This window comes from Limulus polyphemus, unplaced genomic scaffold, assembly GCF_000517525.1.
Source record: "Limulus polyphemus unplaced genomic scaffold, Limulus_polyphemus-2.1.2 Scaffold2038, whole genome shotgun sequence".
NCBI lineage: Eukaryota > Metazoa > Arthropoda > Merostomata > Xiphosura > Limulidae > Limulus > Limulus polyphemus.
This window is the reverse complement of record NW_013667648.1, coordinates 162,055-183,828: the sequence shown is the minus strand read 5'-3', so window position 1 is coordinate 183,828 and position 21,774 is coordinate 162,055. Positions and strand designations below refer to the sequence as shown.

General features: G+C 29.7%; 1 protein-coding gene across 6 annotated transcripts in view; it reads right to left on the bottom strand.

The window, feature by feature from the left end:
* LOC106465749 (ATP-dependent zinc metalloprotease YME1 homolog) overlaps positions 1 to 21,774 on the bottom strand; it is a 174,194-nt gene that overhangs the window by 8,509 nt on the left and 143,911 nt on the right. For 5 of the 6 annotated variants that reach the window (XM_022393673.1, XM_022393674.1, XM_022393676.1 and 2 more), the window contains exons 17-18: positions 11,940 to 12,013; positions 6,118 to 6,225 (exon numbers count right to left, since the gene is read on the bottom strand). In XM_022393673.1, the coding sequence (XP_022249381.1) occupies positions 6,118 to 6,225; positions 11,940 to 12,013 (182 nt within the window). The remainder of the gene's footprint in view (positions 1 to 6,117; positions 6,226 to 11,939; positions 12,014 to 21,774) is intronic. The other variant, XR_002612047.1, reaches the window with a different exon arrangement.

Sequence of the window (21,774 nt, the reverse complement as noted above, 5' to 3'; positions counted from 1 at the left end):
GACAAGGTTTTGTCATCATCGTGTACCAAATTTTTATATTTGGGTTACGTAGTTTAAAGATAGTTTCACGGTATGATTGGTTTATGGTAGTGATGACAAAACCTTGTCGAAACGTTGTACATTTGCCGTTATGTTAAACTTATATTAAAGTTTTTCTTCATTACCCATTCAAGCCGTCTCCAACCATTATTAGTCTCAAAGTGGGTTCCTCGTCATCGAATTTGAAATCTATTATTTACTTCATCACGGCGATTAATCGAGGTTGTGTAAGTCTAAAGTATGTTGATCATTCAGTACACCATGCAAAAAAAAACCAATAATAATATTTTAATTTTTTACATTTTATTAATATTTGTTAAAATATATATCAATAAGTAAAAAAGATCTTCCATAAAAAAATCAGAAAATCAGCACTCACTTCAGAATTGAACTATTTTTGCTCTCGGAAGCCTGACTTCATTAATCTTGAATTTTTTCCATTAAGTTGGTTATCCAAAAAATAATTCATGTAGCTTTCAAATATGCATTTTAAAACATAAGCAATAACTCAAACAGTAAAACAGAATGCCCTAAAACGATTATGATTTATTTGGCTTTCTTACTGACCTATAAGAAGATTAAAAAACTTCATTATTTACCAACTTTGGTCTTCACTCAATAAAATCTGTTTGAGAAATGGAGCTTTTTACACACAAAAAAGATGATATAATCATGTAGTTCACAAAATGGTCTTTCTACTGGTTATAAACATGTATCATTGACAAATAAGTGTATGTGACTGAGTAATTTCAAAAACATTTAGAGTTGGGAGAAGTTTCTGTGGTAAGTTTAAAAAATTTATCCAAATCTTAGAAGACAAAGAAGGTAGGAAATTCTTATTTTAAATTGTGGCCTGTTAATATACATATTTTGAATTTCTAATTGGTGAGCATTCTGAATCTCATCTAATGGAGGAATGAAAATCTAAAACAGAGAAATTTTGAGCAGAGAGGTATCACATTTCACATGGTAGTGAACACTGAGAATTTTAATATTTTGTTGCCAAGTTTATTGGCATACATTGATAATAAAGTTGTTTAATTAAATTCTGAATGTAACTCTGAAAAAAGTTAAGACATGCATGTTTTGAACCTCACCCACACAAAGGGTTAAATTAATGATACAAAATGAACTCAGCATTACAAAACTTGAATATAAATAAAATTAAACATAAACACCATAAATAAATTCAAAAACACCAATAAAAAATATTCAAGTTAAGATAATCATAATTATTGCAAAATTAAAAATTGTATTCAGATTCAAACTTAAATCAGGATTACATCAAAAGTAGCTCAAAATTAAAAACAATATAGCATAAGACGTTTTTCATTTGATGCATACAGTCACATGCGCATACACAGACACATGTGCAAACCTAATTACTCATGCTATTTGTCACATGTTTGAAAGGCTATATTCAGTCATATGTCAAATTACAATTTTAAATGCTCGTAAGGAAACCAGAAACATGTTATCTATAAAAATGTGTTAAGCAGTAAAGAATAGATATTTAATTCATTGTGATCATTCATGAAGTAAACAGAGAAGACAGCCAAAGGCAATAAAATGGATTTGAAAATGTTTCAAAGTTACAAGAAATCAGAGATTATTGGATATAAAACCACAGAAGAAGTAGGTAGAACATATGTGAACTTTATTTGTTGTAAAATCTGTGCCAGAAACAAGGACACCATACTAACAGATCCAGTAATAAAAGGAAGCATCAAGATACCAGTAGGAGGAGCTTCCACTAGAAGCACTAATGTGGTTACCAAGTATCAAGGAAGCAGTTGATATACATCTTGAGAAATGATGAAAAACTAAACTTGTAGAACCATTGAGAAGAGTTGTGATCTTGGAATCAAAATTGGAAAGAGATCATTTCAAGGTGGTTTACACTGTCAGCTCAGATGATTCTGATGAGCTTCTTGAAGAAAGTGATGAAGAAAATCAAAATGAATCTAGTGTTGTGTAGTTTCTTTTTTTTTATGGTTTTGATAAAACCAAAAATTTTGCTAATGTAATTCGAATATTCGTAGCATTAAAGAGTTAATGTTTCCTTGCTGCATCCCTGTCATACTGCACTTGCATATGGGTTTTTTCTTAAAAAAAAGGCCTGTACTCACAAAGTTTTAAGCAATCTGAGATTCAAGTTTTTCCTGTTTACATACAGTTTTGAGAATCAAAATTCAAGTTTTCAGCACATAAAAGTGGAGTCCACATGTTTTTCAAATGTGTATTAGTTTGTTTATATATATTTTCTATGTATTTATTTTATGCATGTTAATTTTGTATCATTCTACTCCATTGATTGCAACACATCTTAAATACATACTATTATGTCCAAGGTAACAGCCAAGATAGGTCATTTTGTAAAGACTAAAGGTCAGTTTTATATTACTGGATATGGTATCATATGTGCACATATGCCACATCATTGTATCTTCTGTATTGTTAGCCAGGCATGGCTAGAAGGTCAATATAATAAAAATATTATTATATATAAATGTATAATGTTACGAGATTTAAGCTATTTAAACTAAACATTTGTGTTTTTGTGTTATAATCTGTAGTCATTCTGGAATGAAAAAAGCATAATTTAAATTTATTTCTTAATTTCTTGTGGTGGTTCCTAAGCCGGTCAAATTGACAGACCCCATAGAGTTAGGGTAGAGAAAATAACAGAAAAATCATAAAGTTTTACTGAAAACAAACATTAGAAATGTATTTAGGAGATTTTAGAGATTACACAAATATTATTTGAGATTTATGGGACAAACAATAGTTTTTTAGTTATAACATGAAAATCACTTAGCACTTGGACTGGTAACGAAACAGACTTGATATTTTCACAAAGAAATCTATAATAAACATACTTCATTAAAAATCTGATTTTTTGTGTATGAAAGACTTTTAATCTTTACTAAAAGTATATAAAATTTTGTGAAGATACACTTACTGCATTAAAAGTTATTGTATAAATACTTAATGTGTGCAAATGTGTATATGAACTTGTGTATATTATACTGAGGCTGTTGTGAAAGGGTTAAACATTTCTGGGCTAATTAATCATATGAGATGTGTGATAGCACAGAAAAAAACCTTTGTTTTCAAAATGTTACTTTAATCATACTTATTGGACCTTATAGTAAACTATCTTTCATGTATACCACATGTTTCCAATTCAGTAAGTTTGTATACAATATTTAATATCTTTGGAATTGAGCTTAAATTTTATTATATAATGAGTGGAAACAGAAAATGCTTGGATTTCTAAAAATGGTACATATTTTCTTTTAAGGTGGCTTTAGGCAGTGTGTTCAACGTAGGGACTGAGTTTTCTATGGACTTCTGTTGTTTTTAGTGATTTTGTGATGTTTCAGGCTCCATGCCGAATCCTTCATCAAGTCTGCATTTAGTCAAAAAACAAAATTTGAATCATAGCTATAGAAATTTTAAAAACTTGAAGCCATAGCATTGGAAATGCTACACATGTACGTGAGAGACATATTCATCATCTATCAATTAAACTCACTCAATAAAAATATTCAGTTTATTGTCCAACTTGAGTCAGACTGTCAACTGGTATTTATCAATATTCAAATACAGTACTGTTGATAAATTAGAGATCACACAATCATTACAATGTATTTTAAATTCAAAATATTGAGTTTCTTGTACTGAAGGTATTTCAGAACTTCATAATATCTGAAAGCAAAACAAATGCACATAAAGCAAATTTAGTTTATTTCTTTATTATTTTATGATTTGACCACCCTTAGCTGAAATTACTGTCTTGAAACTAATGAGGAATGTTTTTTCAAGCATTTTAAAGCTCAGAGGGAATTGGATTCCAGGCATCTTGAAGTATTGCCCAGAGTTCCTCCTTTGATTTTGGCTATCTCTGTTTTTAGTTAAGATAATCCCCATACACTCAACAATATTGAAGTCTGAGCTCTACAGAAGCCACTCTAAGCATGCAAGAGTTCCATCTGCTTCTTTCTTACAAAGATATTGTTTTATACTGAAAGTTTGAATTTGTTATTATGCTGGAAAATTAAATTTCTCTCACTAAATGATGCCCAGAAGGAATAGCATGATGAATGAGTATTTGTTTATATTCGACAGAATTCAGGTCTCCACCAATCTAGTTGTATTTAAGTAACCCTAAACTTGGATGTTTTGTACACCAAACCTAACAGAAAGTTGCAAATGATTTTCCTTTAATCACTAATTAATACTGAAGTGAATGTACTGGCTACTTTTTGTTCCTAAAACCTCAAACTTTGGTGCATAAAACCAAAGTACTTTTTTTACATATACAAGATATCCATTTTTTGGGTTTTTATAAACTTAAGTCTTTTGTGTTTTTTGCCTTTCCAGAACAAAGATTTTCTTTCTACAATTCACCCTTTCAGTGCTTTTTGTCAACTTTAATAACATTGGTGGAGCAGAAAGGTGGCTGCAAGATTTACATCTTTCTCTGAGTGTTTGTTTGTAATTAAGCACAAAGCTACACAATGGGCTATCTGTGCTCTGCCCACCAGGGTTATCAAAACCCGGATTCTAGCATTGTAAGTCCACAGACATACTGCTATGCCACTGGGGGGCTTCTCCGAGTGATGTAAGTCTGAGGTACTTAACATATGATGTAGAAAGTTTAGGTGGTCTTCCAGACAAGCTCTTGTCATGTCTCCTATTATTTTTTAACTTCAGTTTTGCAAAAATTTCTCACTGACTGTAGCCCCTCTTTATATATAGCTATTATGTTATGTCCTATTTCATCAGAAACTGTGAATCTTGGAGCCATATTTATACTTCGAAACATAATGAACAAAAGAAAATAATAATTCTAAAGATCAAGGAAAAATTGTTTTAATACATTTATAACAGAAAATTAATAAATGTATGTAATGCTATTTGATGCTGGGCATCAGTATAATAGCCACAGCATTACAACATCTAAAAGCTATGTGTACCAGTTTTCAGGAACATAATTATTGCCAGTTCTGACAATTCTTGCAACTCATTTTTTAGAATTAATTTACACCAATCACATGATTTTGACAGTATTTAAATAAATAATGGTTTTAGATTAGCATTACTAATACATTTCATCTTGGAAACCTTTTGCACAGGAGACCGAGTAGTGGTCTCAAACTTACGCACTACAGTAAAATACCTTTCAGTACCTACATTACAGATTCAAACACCTACAATATTAAATCATGGAATTATTAAAAACTTTGAAATGAAAGCAGAAAAATCTGTGATGGACAAAGTTTAAAACAAGAAATATGTCTTACCAACAAGACTTTTTAAACTAACAGTTACCCTAAGCAGTACATTAAACATTCACTAGAACATAAGGCCTTCTAAGTAACCCACTTGGAAAAATCTTTAACCAACATCTCCCTTAATATTTGTATTTGCCATAACTTTAAGCTACAAATTCAGGAGAATTGGTAAAACTTCAAATCAGAATTTGTATCAAATCTAACAACTTGGTATTCTTAGTAAACAAAAACATACAAGTTACAGTGTCCCATGCAGTTACAGCAAAATCTACATTGGAGAAACAGGAAGGATAATAAATTATAGACTACATACTATTGCAATAAGACCTAACACTCAGGAAAATTCACCATTGCTGAACACTCTTAAAAAACAGAACAATGACCTGAATGGGGCAAGTACAATACTTTAAATGCTGCATAGCACTAGAAATTTGGAAAATTTAATGAAGCTCTCAGAATAAAGATAAATAAACCAAAGGTCAACCAAGACCAAGAAACTAGCAACATCTGAAACTATATTCAAGAGAAGCTTAAAAGAGAAAGATTTCAACAAACTTTTCATTGACCAATTATAATTAATTGCAGTTCAAGCCTTCTCTTAGGGCCAAAAATGCAGATCCGATGAATGACTTAAAATGAAGCCTTAAACACTGTCTTGAAAAAAAGAAAAATGGAATGAGAATTACAAAAGAAACTCAATCACAAGTACAGATTTTTTATTCACATAAATTAAGAATGAAATTATGTTTTCACTTTGTTCATTACACCAGATTCTTACCGTTAAGAGTCTTTTTATTTCTGCATCAATAGCTTCTGATGTTGAAGGTGCCAATTCACTGATAACAACTAAGGAGTTACGTTCTTCATCAAAGGTGCGTACACCAAGCTGGAGAATAAGAATTTTCTTAATATACTTAATGCTTAAAGGAAACTAACATGTCATTTCTAAAATACCTACATAATATAAAGTTTACCATTAAATCATATTTGAAATTAAATAATATATTTTATTTGAAATTTGAATAGAATGCAATATTTTGATATGGATTGCTATCAAGAATAATATATATTGATAAAAATACAGCACAGTACAAAACAGTCATTCATTATCAACTAAAATAAATAAATGTTTTTTAAAATTTTTCTTGGCAAAAAAACATTAATCCCAATTCAAAGATTATGGTATTTATAACACATAAAAATTAATGCTTATTTATTAAGTAGAACATACATGAACTTATTTCATATGAATTCTGCATATGTCAGCAGACAAAATATTTGTACTGATCTTTCAATAAATATCTTAGAAGAAATATTTCTAATAGTTATCCTTGTTTAAGGAAGGGAATGAAACATTATCCCCAGGCTTATTCCAAGACAGCACAGTAATATTTTCAAGTGTTTCTTTAACTTACATTCCATGGTTATATTACATTTACTGTGTCCCGGATTTAAATTACTAGCTAATAATACTGAAAATGTTCATTTACCTGTTGTGATAATACTGACAACATAAAAACAAAACCAGGAAACTTATGAAATTTATCTCAGCTCAAAATATTGAAACAGTTAGAAAAAAAACCCAGAATTTTATTGCATACAAATGGCTTCCAACTAACTTTCCAAATCCAGAGAAATAAAATTCAGCCCTCTGTGGAAACAAAGTCACTGGAAACCGAAAGAGAATAAAAAACATTGGTGACAAAAGAATGTCAGGAAACACAACAAACACCATGTTTCAATTTGACCCACAAGTTAGAATCTTGCAAAGGCCTATAATTAACTATGTCAGGAGCAACAAGATACACATACTTAGAAATTAATAATGTATAAATGTATTCAGAAAGAAGACTAAAATTATCATAAAGGCGATGGGTATGTCTAAACAGAGAAAAAGTTTTGTCACTTTTCTTATAATAAGCAAGCAGTGAGAGACTACAAAAGATAACTAAAAACTGACACTTAAGTAGCCATACAAAATGTTTAAATGAAAATGAAGATACAGAATACACATTAATGGCCAAGGTATGTGCAACAAGTGACAAAGGTTCCAGAGTTGCGAAAAAAATAGTGGTAACACAGCTAGACAAACTACCACACACAACATCTGTATGTGTAAATGGTTTATGAGGTAAAAAGCAGTCTAAATAAAAAGAAGATACAAAATCTCTACAAAGTTGGTTAGCCTGTGTCAAGCAGCACCAGGGAGGGTACCACTCAAGTTAATTTTCAAGTAACCATGAAACTACATACACTATAACTTCTAATGTACTAAATAAATATTTGTGAAAGTTGGCAAGCTTTTATTAAACATTACAAGTCGTTTTTTCATCTTACAGTTTTCAAATTTCATTTGCAAAACGTATATAACATCCTTGACGTTTATTTTCAGCAAAACTTTATATTTCCTGTGTTATTTTCTTTTTAGAATAACTACAAATAGTAACAGAATCTATAGAAATATAATAATACTGTCTGTTGTCTGTCCATGTAACTACTTCATAGTGTGTGGATGGATCTTCACCAACTTTGGTATGGAGGTTCGTTGGGTCCATGTGGAGATACATAAAAATTTTCAGTTTTGCATTTTACAGTTTTTATGGGCATTTTTACTTTTTTCACCACTACTTTGCTCCTTGTTGGTGGATCTTCGCCAAATTTGGCATGAAGGTTTGTTGGGTCCATGCAGAAATGCATGCAAATTTGCTGTTTCACTATTTTTTTTTTTTACAATTACATATAAGCATCTTTTCATTTCTTAAGATAACCTTTCATTAATCATGAATTTACATAACTTCCATCCAGGGTATGGGTACTCCAGCTAGTATTAAAATTATTTATCCTAAATAGCCTTAGGCTCATAACAGTTTACATGTTTTTATTGTTTTATTGTTCTTAGAACTGTGTCTGAATACTAAAAATGTATAACAAAAGCTTTAAGTATCCAGCAAGCAAATAGCTCAAGTTACAGTAAAATAAAATATAGAATTACTTAATGCACGTGCAGCTGGCATGCATATCTTGCCAAACAAATTTTTCTTATTCGGTATTCTTTTCATACATGTTTTCTTATCTAGCTTAATAAGTTTGTAGTTTGTACATTTTAGTTATTTTTATATCATTAAATAAAAAATATATATAAAAACAAGAAATTTAGTACTTATGTATGGATCTTGTAGATTTTTGCAGTCAGAGATTTGAAGTGCCAATAAAAGTTAACCTTAACTTTTGCTAAGGTTGTTGTTAGTACTTTACTAAATATTTATTTATTTCAAGTATTCAAATTAGAACATAAAATAATAACATGTAAAAAGTATACAATGTAATATAACTATCATAATTTTAACTAGCTTTCCAATTAAGCTATAAGTACATTAAAGTAATGCTCTTGGCTGGTTGAGTTATACTCAGTGATAGCAACTTTGAATTTATATGCCAAATAATTCAAAAGCTGTCACAAGAACAAGAAAGCATTATTTGTCAATCAGTAAATTAATATCTTCTCTTTTTATTGGTTGTAAATAATATAATGGCAAACATCAGAGAATCATTGATATTTTTTGAAAGACAGTATATGATGGCAGAGTATGGCATGTAGGTTAGACTTTCTAGTTTACAACTAAGCAAAACAAAATAACTGAAGGCTATAAAGTTAACTTATATCCTATCAATACCTGTACTACAAGAATGGCAAGATTATCTAAAAAATGTGAAATATGGAATGAAAAAATGATATACAAAAAAGAAGATTGAGAACGTAATTATATCCTTTTAAAATTAAGAATTTAAAAGTAATATAATATTGAAATTTGATTAATTAACTACATTTTGACGTGCATACAAAACAAAGTAGTTTAATTAAATCTTGAAGGTTACTTTTAAAAGTCATGACATGATCACTTTTATCTACCCATTATCAGAATGTGTGCTGACTTCCTGAAGGTGGGTATTAACCCTATCGAGATGGGTAGGGGTCAGAGAGCATGTCATTGTGTTTGTAGATTTACATTCAAAATGTTATTGAACTACTATTTCATGATCTTATGTCAATAAGTTTGGTATGAAACTGTAGCTTACAATTCAAATTTTAGTATTATATATTAGTTAGTTTCTTAATATGAAACTAAATATTTAAGAAAAAGGGCTAAATATTGATTTTTGTGTGTTGCGTGGCCTTCCGGGTTTGGTCAGATTACATTTTATGATGCCCACAATACAAAATCTGTAGTTTCGTATAAATAAGAAACTCAAATGTTTGATATTGACAAGCTAGAATATAAAATAAGAACCTCCTATCTTTTCTATTTGCTGAGATATGATATTTAGTGAACCACCATATTGGCTCTGCCCACCACTTCATCATTTGAGAAAACTTATTTATCTACGCCTACTTTTATATACCAATAACTTTATAATCAATCGAAAGCTATATATTTATTCTAGATAATTCTGTCTGTCTTCCTAACTTACTTACGAGAGAAATGTTCTTATATCATTGGAAAGTTTGAAGTATTGCTATCAAGACTATTTTGTTGTGAATAGAAATTATAATTTTTTAGACCCAAATACAATTTAATTAGGAAGCCTGATAAATTACAGTGGATTTTTGGGGTATTGGTATAGTAATTTATAATTTTTTTGTATTCCAAAATGCTTATATAAAGTCTACAAAGTATTGCTCATGAGTGCAAACAATGACTTTGTAGCATCGTAAGTAGTAGAGAAGCTTCTGAATTACGTTGTTCGATAGGGTCATGTCGATGTATGCGCACTGTTTATTTTTCAACTTCTGTCAGGGTATTTTTGACAAACATGGTTCAAAGATCAATAAAACAAAAATTAATAAATATAAATAGATCTATAGTGTTAAGAGATTTAAAGTGATTTAGAATAAAATTTGTGGTTTCTATTACAATTTGCAGTTATTCTAGAACAAAGAAGGTAATTTAGATTTATTTCCTAATTTTTATGATGGTTATGAGGTCGGTCAAAATCAATGAACACCATATAGCATTAATATTGATAAAATAACAGATTAAATATAAAGTTTTATTTCAAAAAACGTTTGATGATTATATAGAAGGATATAGAGATTACATAAATGAAATTTGACAAATTTCAGATAAATAAAAGTATTTTTAATTTTAAAATCAAAATTACTTTGTACATTGGATAGTCAACATCCTGAAAGAAAAAATTCATGATTAAATCTTTAATAAAAAAAATTTTAAAACATAATTCAAAAACCAGGTATTTTGTGTATGAAATCCTTGTAATGTTTACTAATAATCAGTAAAATTTTATAAAGACTTGCATACATTTTCAAAAATTATAGTACAGTTACTCTTATAGATACTTCCTGGTTTCGAGCTGGGTAGATTCCACCCAGCCTGTAATGGAAGGGTCAAGCCAATTATCACCTGCGACCATAAATATTAGAAGATAATGTCAAACAACACCTGGAAAACTAATTCTTTGATTCTCTATCCAGATGAATTGGGAAAGGTTCAGAGAATTTCTGAATTTGGTTTATCCAATCAGATATGTATAATAATGTCTAGATCACCACAAATCTCTATATGAAAGCTCTCACACTTGAACAACATGATCATGAGAAAATACCTACCATGTGACACATCAAGCTTACTACATAAGTGTTCTATGGAATGTCTATCTGTCATAAGTTAGCACAAGAAAATCATTCAGGAACCAATATGAGAGTGTGTGTATGTTTTTTTTTTATAGCAAAGCCAGATCAGACTATCTGCTGTGTCCACCAAGGGGAATCAAACCCCTGATTTTAGTGTTTTAAATCCAAAGACCTAACACTTTTCCATTGGTGAACTCAACATGACAGAAAGATAATCATCTCCAGAAGTATCAAATTAGAAAATGACACTTGAAGATCAATGTACTGATGCATGAAAAAAGAATAAGAGTCATGGCAATTGTACTTATTCAATCATATACAAGGCAAAAATATCATATGCAAAAAATGATCACTATCTTAGTAACAATAAAACTATGTTTTGGAATGGGATGAAATATAGTAAAAAAATTTAATAAGTGCATTATTCACATGTAAGGCATCTCAGTTAGTTAAGTTAGAACATTATTTCATTTCTATATCAATTACACTATATAAATGTTACCAAATGACAAAAGATGAATTATAGTTTTGTAATAGTTAAGAGTTATTATTTTTACTTTAATTCTTAAGTTTGATATAGATGTACCCTCAACACCTCAAAGGTACTCTCACCAGTCATGAAAGGGTTAACAAACTAGCCTAAAAATATCACTTCATGCAGCCAAGTTTCCAATTACTGAAATCATATATATATATATATGTACACAGCAGAAACTGAATCAACAAATATAACAGTTTTAATTTTGTGTGTGTGTGTGTGTGTGTGTGCATTTTCATGACAAAAAGAAGACTACATAAAATTATAAGTCTGTGCTACAATTGGTTTTATTAATTTTGAGGTGTGTGGAAAGTTTAACAAATATAATTTTCTTATTTTAAGTACTATTACGAAACAAAAATGAAAAATTTCATACTGAGATCACAAAATATGGGAAAAAAAACAACATTACCTTATCAGACATACCCCATTCCTTTACCATCTGTGTAGCTAAAGCAGTAGCTTGTTTCAAGTCACTTGAAGCTCCTGTTAATTATTAAAATATCTAGTGTGACTAAAACAAATTATAAACAGTAAGAACTAGTATATCCTTGAATCTTTCTATCCAAATTTATTTCCGTCAAACTATTATAAAATTCAACAACAGATGTAAAACCAAAGGCTGTTCCTCTACATACAGTTAAAAGCTGTAAATTGTGTTAAAGCTTTTGTCTGCATTTTTAATGAAAAAATAAATAATAATACATGCTTATGATGTTCTTAAAAACTGATCATTAATACAGGGGCCACACAACTAGGTGAAGTGCCTTTAAATTTCTTCTTCAAAGTTCTGACTTCACACTTCCTCCAGTGGCTAAATTCAAGTTAATTTTATTTTTCAATTCAGTAAGTCACCTGCCATGACAAAGGCAAAAAACAGTATCATTACACACTTAGTTTCCTAACTTTCAACAGAAACCAATCAAATGGCCGAGATGCTACATACTTAACCATAATCTCCCAATTAAACACATCAGTCCTTACTAAAAGTCTGTATCTCAGATTTAATAAAAGTTGATTGTATATTGTATTAACAGACATTGCTGGATTAATTATCATTAGAGATTACAGATGGGTATTGAAAATGATTGGGAAGGGTGTCATGTGTCTTTTTAAGCACACAGATTGTTGTATTTTTGATTGGATTGTTTTTCACTGAAGGTAATTGTTACTTATACAAGGTAAGTACCATAAAGCAGTATCATTTTAAATTGCCTTTATTCACTAATTTAATGATATAATTGTATTTTAATCATGCAATCAAATGAAATTCATATATTGCTGCTAATAATGGTATTTTGCAGTTGCTCAGAAATGTCTCTAGCAAATTGGCTAGTCATAAAACATATGGAAAAATCCGAGTCAAATTCTGTCAAGAAATGAAAAGCCAATGAAAAATTAGAGAACAAAGAGACAAAAAAAAGGTTCCCCAAAGTTTTGAATCAGAATGACTTCAGTTGGTATGTGTAAGATACCAAGGGATTTTGACATTGCTTAATTTGTGAAGATGCAGAAAAAAGCAATGCACATGTCTGTAGGCATGAAAAATCTTTTAAGTCTGCAAATTAATACATGCATTCAAAACATAGATTTAAAAAAACAAAATAGAAAAGATAGGAAAACACAGTGAATTTAATAAGTGGTTTGATGTTACTTTGAATGAAGACAGAATTTGTTGATTAAAGTTGCAAAAAAAATTAATGTTTTTCTTAGATTCCAAAGGAAAAAGTTTATCTTAAAAAAAATAGAATCATAATCACATAATGATACACACACATAATATAAACAATTAACCCCTAAATAAACAACATTTCCTTTATTAAACGTAGTTTAATGCATTTGGTACAAAAATGTGAAGTTTCCATATTTCCAGAAAATTTCTCTCTGTTGGCACCTGGAGGGAGAAGTCACTTCTCCCTACTTTTGGAGTCTGGATTTACCCCCCATTAATAGTTTTATTCTGAAGGAGCTTGAACAATTTCATATTGTAGTAACATTATATTATTATGAAAGATGATTACAAATAAGACTATTTGAAACTCTTCTATTGTGTTAACACACTTCCCGAGGTTCAGCAATGATATACAATAACTTTGGATCAACTTTTAATCTCTGTTAATACATTACAAAAACGTAATGTTTTGACAGCGGAAGTCACGTGACGCTGGTAACCCGTGATGAGATTCTTGAAGGATCATGACTTATCGGGGAATCTCACGAATATCCCAGTATTTGCTTGATGCCTTCTTTTTTAGTATATAAGGGCATACGCAGATAGATTGAATATAGAAATAACTGAGTCAAGCAAACAGTAGGCACCGTAAGTAAAGTGTGTGAATCGCTGTGAATTATAGTGTCTGTTTATAAAAGTAGTTAAGTAAAAGTGACTGTGGAAATTCTATGTATTGCAAAGTTGTATCAAGAAAGAATAAACTAGTTTTAATTAAGAAAGGACTTGTATCTCTGAAGTTTCTCAGAAAGAATTTATACCAGAAATTAACAAACGAACAGAGACACAACAGTAACATAAACTGATATTTGAATCAAAACAATATTTGTTTCAAGTGATAAAAAGCAAAAACATATTGAAAAATAAAATAAAATAATTATGGCATGATGAAACACAAGTGAAATTAGCAGGTTACTTCAAATATATACTTTCGAAATAAATAAAAAGAAGTGAAATGAACAGGTTACTTCAAGTATATACTATAAAAATAAATAAAAACAAGTGAAATGAACAGGTTACTTCAAGTACCATATTTTTCGAAATATAAGACGCACCCTTATTTTGAAGACAAAGTTTAGGGGAAAAAAAAAGCTACAGTCGTATTTGAAAGATTTTTATTGAACAAAAATTCAATTTGATACTTCAAAAATTAGTATATATTGTTCTAAGCACAAAAGAGCTCAAAACATCAAAATAAGAAAACACCGTAAATCAAAAAAAGGTTTACTGTTATCTAGTTTGGTTCAAAACCTACAAAATCTTCATTGTTTTCACTGTAATTTTATTATTATTATTTATTATTATAATTATTAGTATTTAGGGAGCATTATAAATAGTTATGTGTTTAAAAGAAAAAACTACTATTTTTATAAATAACACATTCAATTGAACAAAACTATGCATATAACATATATTTACACATGGCTTGTGTATATTGTATATATATATACATACATGTATATTATTCATACCTTCGGTGTTTAAGACACAAGCAGATTTTGACATCAAATTTTGGGGTAAGAAAGTGCATCTTATACACCAAAAAATACGGTATATATTATAAAAATAAATAAAACAAGTGAAGTTAACAGGTTACTTCAAGTATATACCACAAAAATAAATAAAAAGAAGTGAAATTTGCGTTCATGAAACATCTATTCCCAACTAATGTGTTGCTGTATATTCAAGTCTTCTGCAATATAATTCATCTTGACCCTTGGCTCACAACCTACAAAACTTAATTAGATATAGAGTGTTGTAATGTAGTACCTGTTATATGAGCTTCATCAAAATTCACCCATCCAATCTAGATATCCTGTCTACAAAATTGTGATGAACAGGGAAAAACCAATATGACCCACTCTAGCAGTGGGGGCATAATAATAATTGATGAAAGTGGTTGGGGTTGGCACTTCTACAATTACCACATACTTTTTTTCCTTCCTTATGAAGTGTGCTTTAGGTTTATCAAAGCACACTTTCCAATCCTAACATTTAAAATAAAAAAGAATAATGTCATAGAATTAGAAAGCTAACAAAGGTTTTAAAGATAATAGAGGGTTATTCAGTATAAGTGTATAATGTTTGTCAAGAAAATAACCTGTTAAAATATATATAATTCACTTGGAAGATAAAAACAATTAAAATTGAAAGAAAACTACTGTGATGTGACAGCATAACACACAGAAAACAATAACATATGCTATTAACTGATGCCAACAGTTCAGCAACAGGATGCAAGCAAGCTATGATGCCTATAACCTGCCCTTCCTATAGTGAACAGGAGGTCAGTTTAGCACTTGAAATCCATATTTTAATGTCTTCTCAGTTCACTCCTGCATTCTACCCAATAAAGAGCTCTTCAAAGAACTGGAAACCTTGTTGTTCAATAAAACCTTGATATTTCAACATGGTTTAAATTTTCTTGTATGATAGTACATATTCATATTTAACCAGATTTTAAAATAATAATTGCTATGAATAATATTATTTATTCTCAAAGGTATTGTCATGTGTATCAGTCATCAAGATATGATGATTACAGTAAAATCATAAACCAGTTTTTTTTTCTAGATCTAAAATAATAGGAATAACATACAACACAATACTGTATTTACAGTCCTAATTGTCCCTTAATAATTTATGAGTGGTGTCAGTCCACTAGACTGACTCCATATCTGTGAAGCTATAAATAACAATTCTTAATATAGTTTTAAATTTACCAAGAGTATCTTCATGAAATTTCACAAACTTGTACTAAAAAAAATCAATTTTTTTTAATAAAGTACTTTACTGAAGACTTACATGTAAATTCACAAAGCCTTTGCAGAATCAGTGTGAAATATAGGTAATTTTCAAGGTAAAAATAAAAAACAATTTTTATCTTATTATTTTCACGTTTCTTTTGCATTATATCTATGACTTGCTAAATAAATATCAAGTTTTTAGTAAAACTTTATATTTTATCTCTTATTTTCACTACCCTAACACTAACTGTAGCAAAATCATTATTGTGCTATGTAGTTAAACAAAATAAAATCAATAATACAATTTTTTTCTTCAATGACTGCAGATTCAAACAGACAATTATCTATCCAAACAGTCTCAGTTTTCTAACCTTTTCACACATCTGCTTGCTTTTAATTTTATTACTTTACAATGCCCTTTAGCCTTGATCTAAGTACATGACAGACATTTAACCACACCTGAAGGACTTTGTGTAAACAATCAAGTTACAATCACATGTCACAGTTTGATCAAGTTGGTCTTATGAAATGTTTTATTTAATTTTTCATATACTTTTTTGTTACCTACCTTAACAGACTTCTAATTTTCACATTTAGCTTTTTTTGTTAACCCTTCCATTGCAACTGAGACAAATGTTTACCTTTGTCATTCAAAATTGCCATGCGTGACATATGAGAGTAAAGTGAGTTGTAAAGTATTTATTGGTATCCCACCTAATGTTGATATATGGTTTTCCTCAATGTTTTCCACTCAACCCTTCGGTAACCAACAAGATGCCTAAGAGAAATGTACAAAACTGAACACCAACCATGGCCGCATCACTTGAACATCGAGTAGTAATCCTAATTACTATGTAAATATGCTTAATGTACTTAACTCAGATAGCTTAGAAGATAATGAAAGTGAGACAAGTAGTATTGAAATGCATGATGATGATGAGGCAACAAGACAAGAGGATGCTAGCTCTTCATTTAGTGATGACAGTCAAGATGATGAACCTGGACCCAGAATTAAACAGTGTCAACAATGGGAAAAAATTCTCCCATTCACAGTGTGAGGGGGTAGTAGCACTGGGAAATATATGTCCCAGCTGCAGTGAATGGGTTAAAACTATATAAACAAAAAATATACATAAACAATAACTTTTTGACTTACATTAGAGTTGATACCTATTTCAGTAATTTGTAAACTAGAGTGTGCATCCTAAGCAATAGTTTTATTTCATACTATGTTGGTTCTCTACAAAATCATTTATGCTCCTTTCAAATATGCATTTTATAATACAAGAAATGTATCAGGCACTACAATAAAAGGCTCCATAACTAGTATAATTTAACTGGCTTTATAACTGAGCTATAAATAAATTTAAATAATTCTGTTATTTTGCATAGGGTAGAAAAACATGGTCACCAATGATGAAACTGTGGTTAAATATCTAATTATTGACATCAAAATGAAATAAATGTTAAGAAATCTGAAAAAAAAGCTGCTCTTTCTATTGGTTATAAATAATAGAACAGCAATATCAGAGAATTACTGACAATTTTTGAAATACAGAATGAGATTGGAGGAGCATGTTATGTGGTTTGACATTTTGTTTGGAGACTCTAAATTTATATTTTGGCTTGTAAATATCTACAGTATGTATTTCTAATTAGTTACACACTCAGAAAACCATATAAGGTTGAACAAAAATCTAAAATGGGTATTTTGGAGTAAAGACATGTCACATGACACACAGCAGACTGAATTTTTTTAAAATATTATATTTTGAAATTAAGATATTAAAAGTAAGATAACATTAAAATTTCAAACTGTTTTGATATAATGTTTACTGACACACCTTGGTAACGAAGTTGTCTAATTAGATTTTGAACATTTCTCTGCAAAAGGTAATGATATGCATACTTCCACCCTGCAAAGGGACACAGAGTAAAAGCCCAGTCAACTACAACAATAAAAAATTCAGTTTTGAACCACAGTTGTGCAACAATAATTCTGGAACTTTAACGACACCTTCAAAACTATCTTAAGTGAGATTTTTCCATAAGCTATTAATTAAATTACTAACAAGATCAATTTCCATAACTGAGCTGCGATTTTTTTTTGCTGATTAGATTTATTTGTACAAGAACTTCATACCAAACTACTAAAGAAATATGCATGATTCTAGCTTCATAAAAGCTACACTATATGCTGTAGTCTAAGAATTTCATCAACACTGCTAACTATACATTTTGCTTCATATCATACCACTTTTACACTTCCTTGTTGTGTCAAAAAAAAAGGTCTGAGAATGGTAAAGACAAAACTTCAAAACAGCCTACTTGTTAGTTGGTTTTGTAAAAAATTTATAATGTCTTTCAAGATAATAGAAAAAAATTTCTGAACAGTTGCAAGAATCTGAAGAATCATACAGTAAAAGATTAAAAAAATGACAAACACAAGGAATGAAATAAAAAGACATTTTCTTTAATTGCAACAACCTAGATTCCACACTACTATGCTGGCTTCTCATAACTGTGTCATTATCATATCTAATGGTATTCTAGGTATCATACACTCTTTACAAATTACCTTTAACAGAGTAGAGTCTGTGGTTTTATTGACAATAATAACAGAAGTGAAATGTTCTTCAACATTTACTCCTAATCCTTGGATATTCACCAATGTTTAAACAGATTATCATTCTTCACTTCTCTGTGTTGTTACGTGATTCCTCTGTGCTACAAATGGCCAACTATAGATTTCCTTTCTACCCTCAAATGTTTTATTAAGGTCAAACAAATTAGAAACACATCAAACCTGTATGATATACCTCTCCCATATCATTCTGTCTTTCAAAAATGTCAATAATTCTCTCTGACATTTTTACAGTATTATTTATAACTAACAGAAAGGGCAGATTTTTCTCTGCAAGATTTTTTAAACAGTTATTTCATGTTGTTACACATAGGCAGATATTTAGCCTCAGTTTCAGTGTTTGCGATTGTAGTGTTCAGCTGAGAGAGGCTAATGTAATTTTTTAAACTTATTTATACCTTTATTATAAAGCCAATTATGTCATAGTAGTTTTGAGACATTTTTATTCTAGTGCCTGATATATTTTTTGTGTTTGAGAATGGATATTTGAAAGAAACATTAATGCTTTTGTGGAAAACCAACACAGTATCGAAAACCAGTGTTAAGAAGGTATGCTCTTGAGTACAAATTACAAAATGTAAGTTGTAAATTTACTGTTTTTGTATATTTTTTTGCTTATTGTTATATACATATATTTTCAATAAAGAAACCAAAATGTTAAAAGTGGAAGCTCGTTAGGACAGATTAGAGGACAAAAAGTAAATTGTTTTTTTTTTTAATTTCACAAAACCAGCTTCAATTAATTGTGAGATGTGATTGTAACTAAAACTTGTTAATTGTCTGTCAAGGTTTTAACTCTCTTGCTATAGGCAGGTCAAAGTGCACATATCACAACTTTTCAAAGAGTTACATTCAAAATAATTAAATGACTTTATCATCAATATAGACAAGTAAACTTGGCATTAGAATGCAGTTAATAAATCAAATTTTAATATTATATAAGTTTTAAGTTCTCAAATTATCCTAGCTACAACCCTGTCTGTATTAGACTGGTCTCAGGGAAATCCATCCATTATCGGCAACTGTAGACAAGATCAAACTTCTAGTAGTGATGAATTGGATTCTTTGACCAGTTTAACCTTCTTGCCACAAGCCAAAGTGAGCATGTCATGACTCTTTAAAGAGTTACTTTCAAAATTTAATTAAGCTACTTTATTTTCATGGTATACAAATAAATTTAGCATCAAAACATAGCTAATGAATTTTAATGCTATAAAAGTTTTAATTCTTAATTTTATAAGGAAACATTAAAAAAAAACTCATTCTCCCTTGGTATAATAATTGTGATATTTGAATAGAGTTGTTTAAACATTGGTTTAACAACAAGTAAAAGTTTGGAATGGTCTACAACTCTGTTCAATTATGTACTACAGCTGCCCAGTGTCGGCTAACAATATGAAGAAATAAATTGTGGCTGAATGCTACAAGTTCTTCAAATTCCTATAAAATGATAGGTTTCTTTTTTGTGAGTGTAAAACACTTAAATATACCAGTTCGAATTGTGATATTTACTTTATGTCTTCACTATTCTCTAGTTTATTTACCAGCCCTCCAAGAAGTACAAAATTTAATGTAAATTACTCATTATAATATAAATATTACTCAGCCATAAATAAGAAAATCAGATCCACTTAATATGCCTAACTGTCACATCCTCTTTCCCAAATCGCCTATAGTTCTCTCTGACATTAAATAACTACATTGTTTATAAACAATAGAATGTCAATGTTTAAATCTATCAAATGACACATTATATTACTTTGTTTTCTGTATAAGGCATTGTCCAGTTTTTTTACTCCCAGAAATCACATCGACAAGCTTACCTGAATTTTTAAAGGCTCTTATCACACAGTTAGAAAGCTAGAAAAATTATGATGGTTATAGGACATTATTTGCTTTTTGTATATTATGATTTTGTGTTCTTAGGTGCATTACTTAATTAAATAAAACATTATTTAGTTGAATAGTAACTTTATTATAAAAAAAATAAGTAGGCTTAAGTTTCTTCGACAGTTGACGACAAAAAAAAAGAAGCCCCAGGTGAGTATTATATTTCTGGTTTTTCATGTGTATTCTTTAATTACTATTTTAAAAGTAACTAAAATGTAAAAATCACAAGCTTATTATGTAAGATAACATTAGATAATAAAAAATAAAAATTCTTTAGGAGATATGCTTGTGCATTACATAATTCGCCACATGATTTACAAGTTGTGTGGCAGTATCATCAGTTTAACTTGGTTTAAAGAATAATAAAACAAAATTAAGTATAAACAGATGGGTACTGTTATGAGCCTTAACCCTATTGCCCCAGGTATCCTTTAGTGCGCATAACACTAGGTTTCAGTGTCTTACATTCAAAATTTTATTAAACTACTTTTTTATTTATCTATCTATACCAATTATAATAGCATAAAATCTTACCTAATAATCCATATTTTAATAGTTTACAAGTTTTAAGTTCTTAATTCTACAAGGCAATATTTAAAGAAATCCTGAATTTCCACTAGGGTGAGCCACATGACACATTTTCTCTTAGCATGTCATCATCCATATTTTATCCACCACCCATTGAAAAAGTACAAAATTAAATGTAAATTACTCTATATAAAACTGTTATTGCTCAGACAAACCATAATCTTTATAGTCTTCAATTTTGTTTGGTCACAGAGCAATTGAATAGAAAATCAGACCCCTCCTGTTACATCTTCTCTTTCACAATTCGTTGATAGTTCTCTCTTACGTTTCATTATATATTACCTATAACCAATAGAAAATCAAGGTTTTCATCTATCAAATGACGTATTGTATAACGTTGTGGTCTGAACAGAATATCGTAAATTTTACTCACAGTACAAGCTTTGTTCCCATGGGAAAGTTAACAACCAGCTTGGATGAATTTGTAATGACTCTTGTCATATGGTTAGAAAGCTAGAAATATTTTGAGAGGTATGGGAATTTGTCTACTTTTTGCGTGTTATTAGTCTATATTCTTTGGTGCATTATATAATTAAATAAAAAATTATTAAATGCATTACTATTAGTACTATAAAAAGTTAGGTTTAACTCTCTTCGAAACCCAACGGCAAGAAAAAAAGAAGATTAGGTAGGTATTATATTTCTTGTT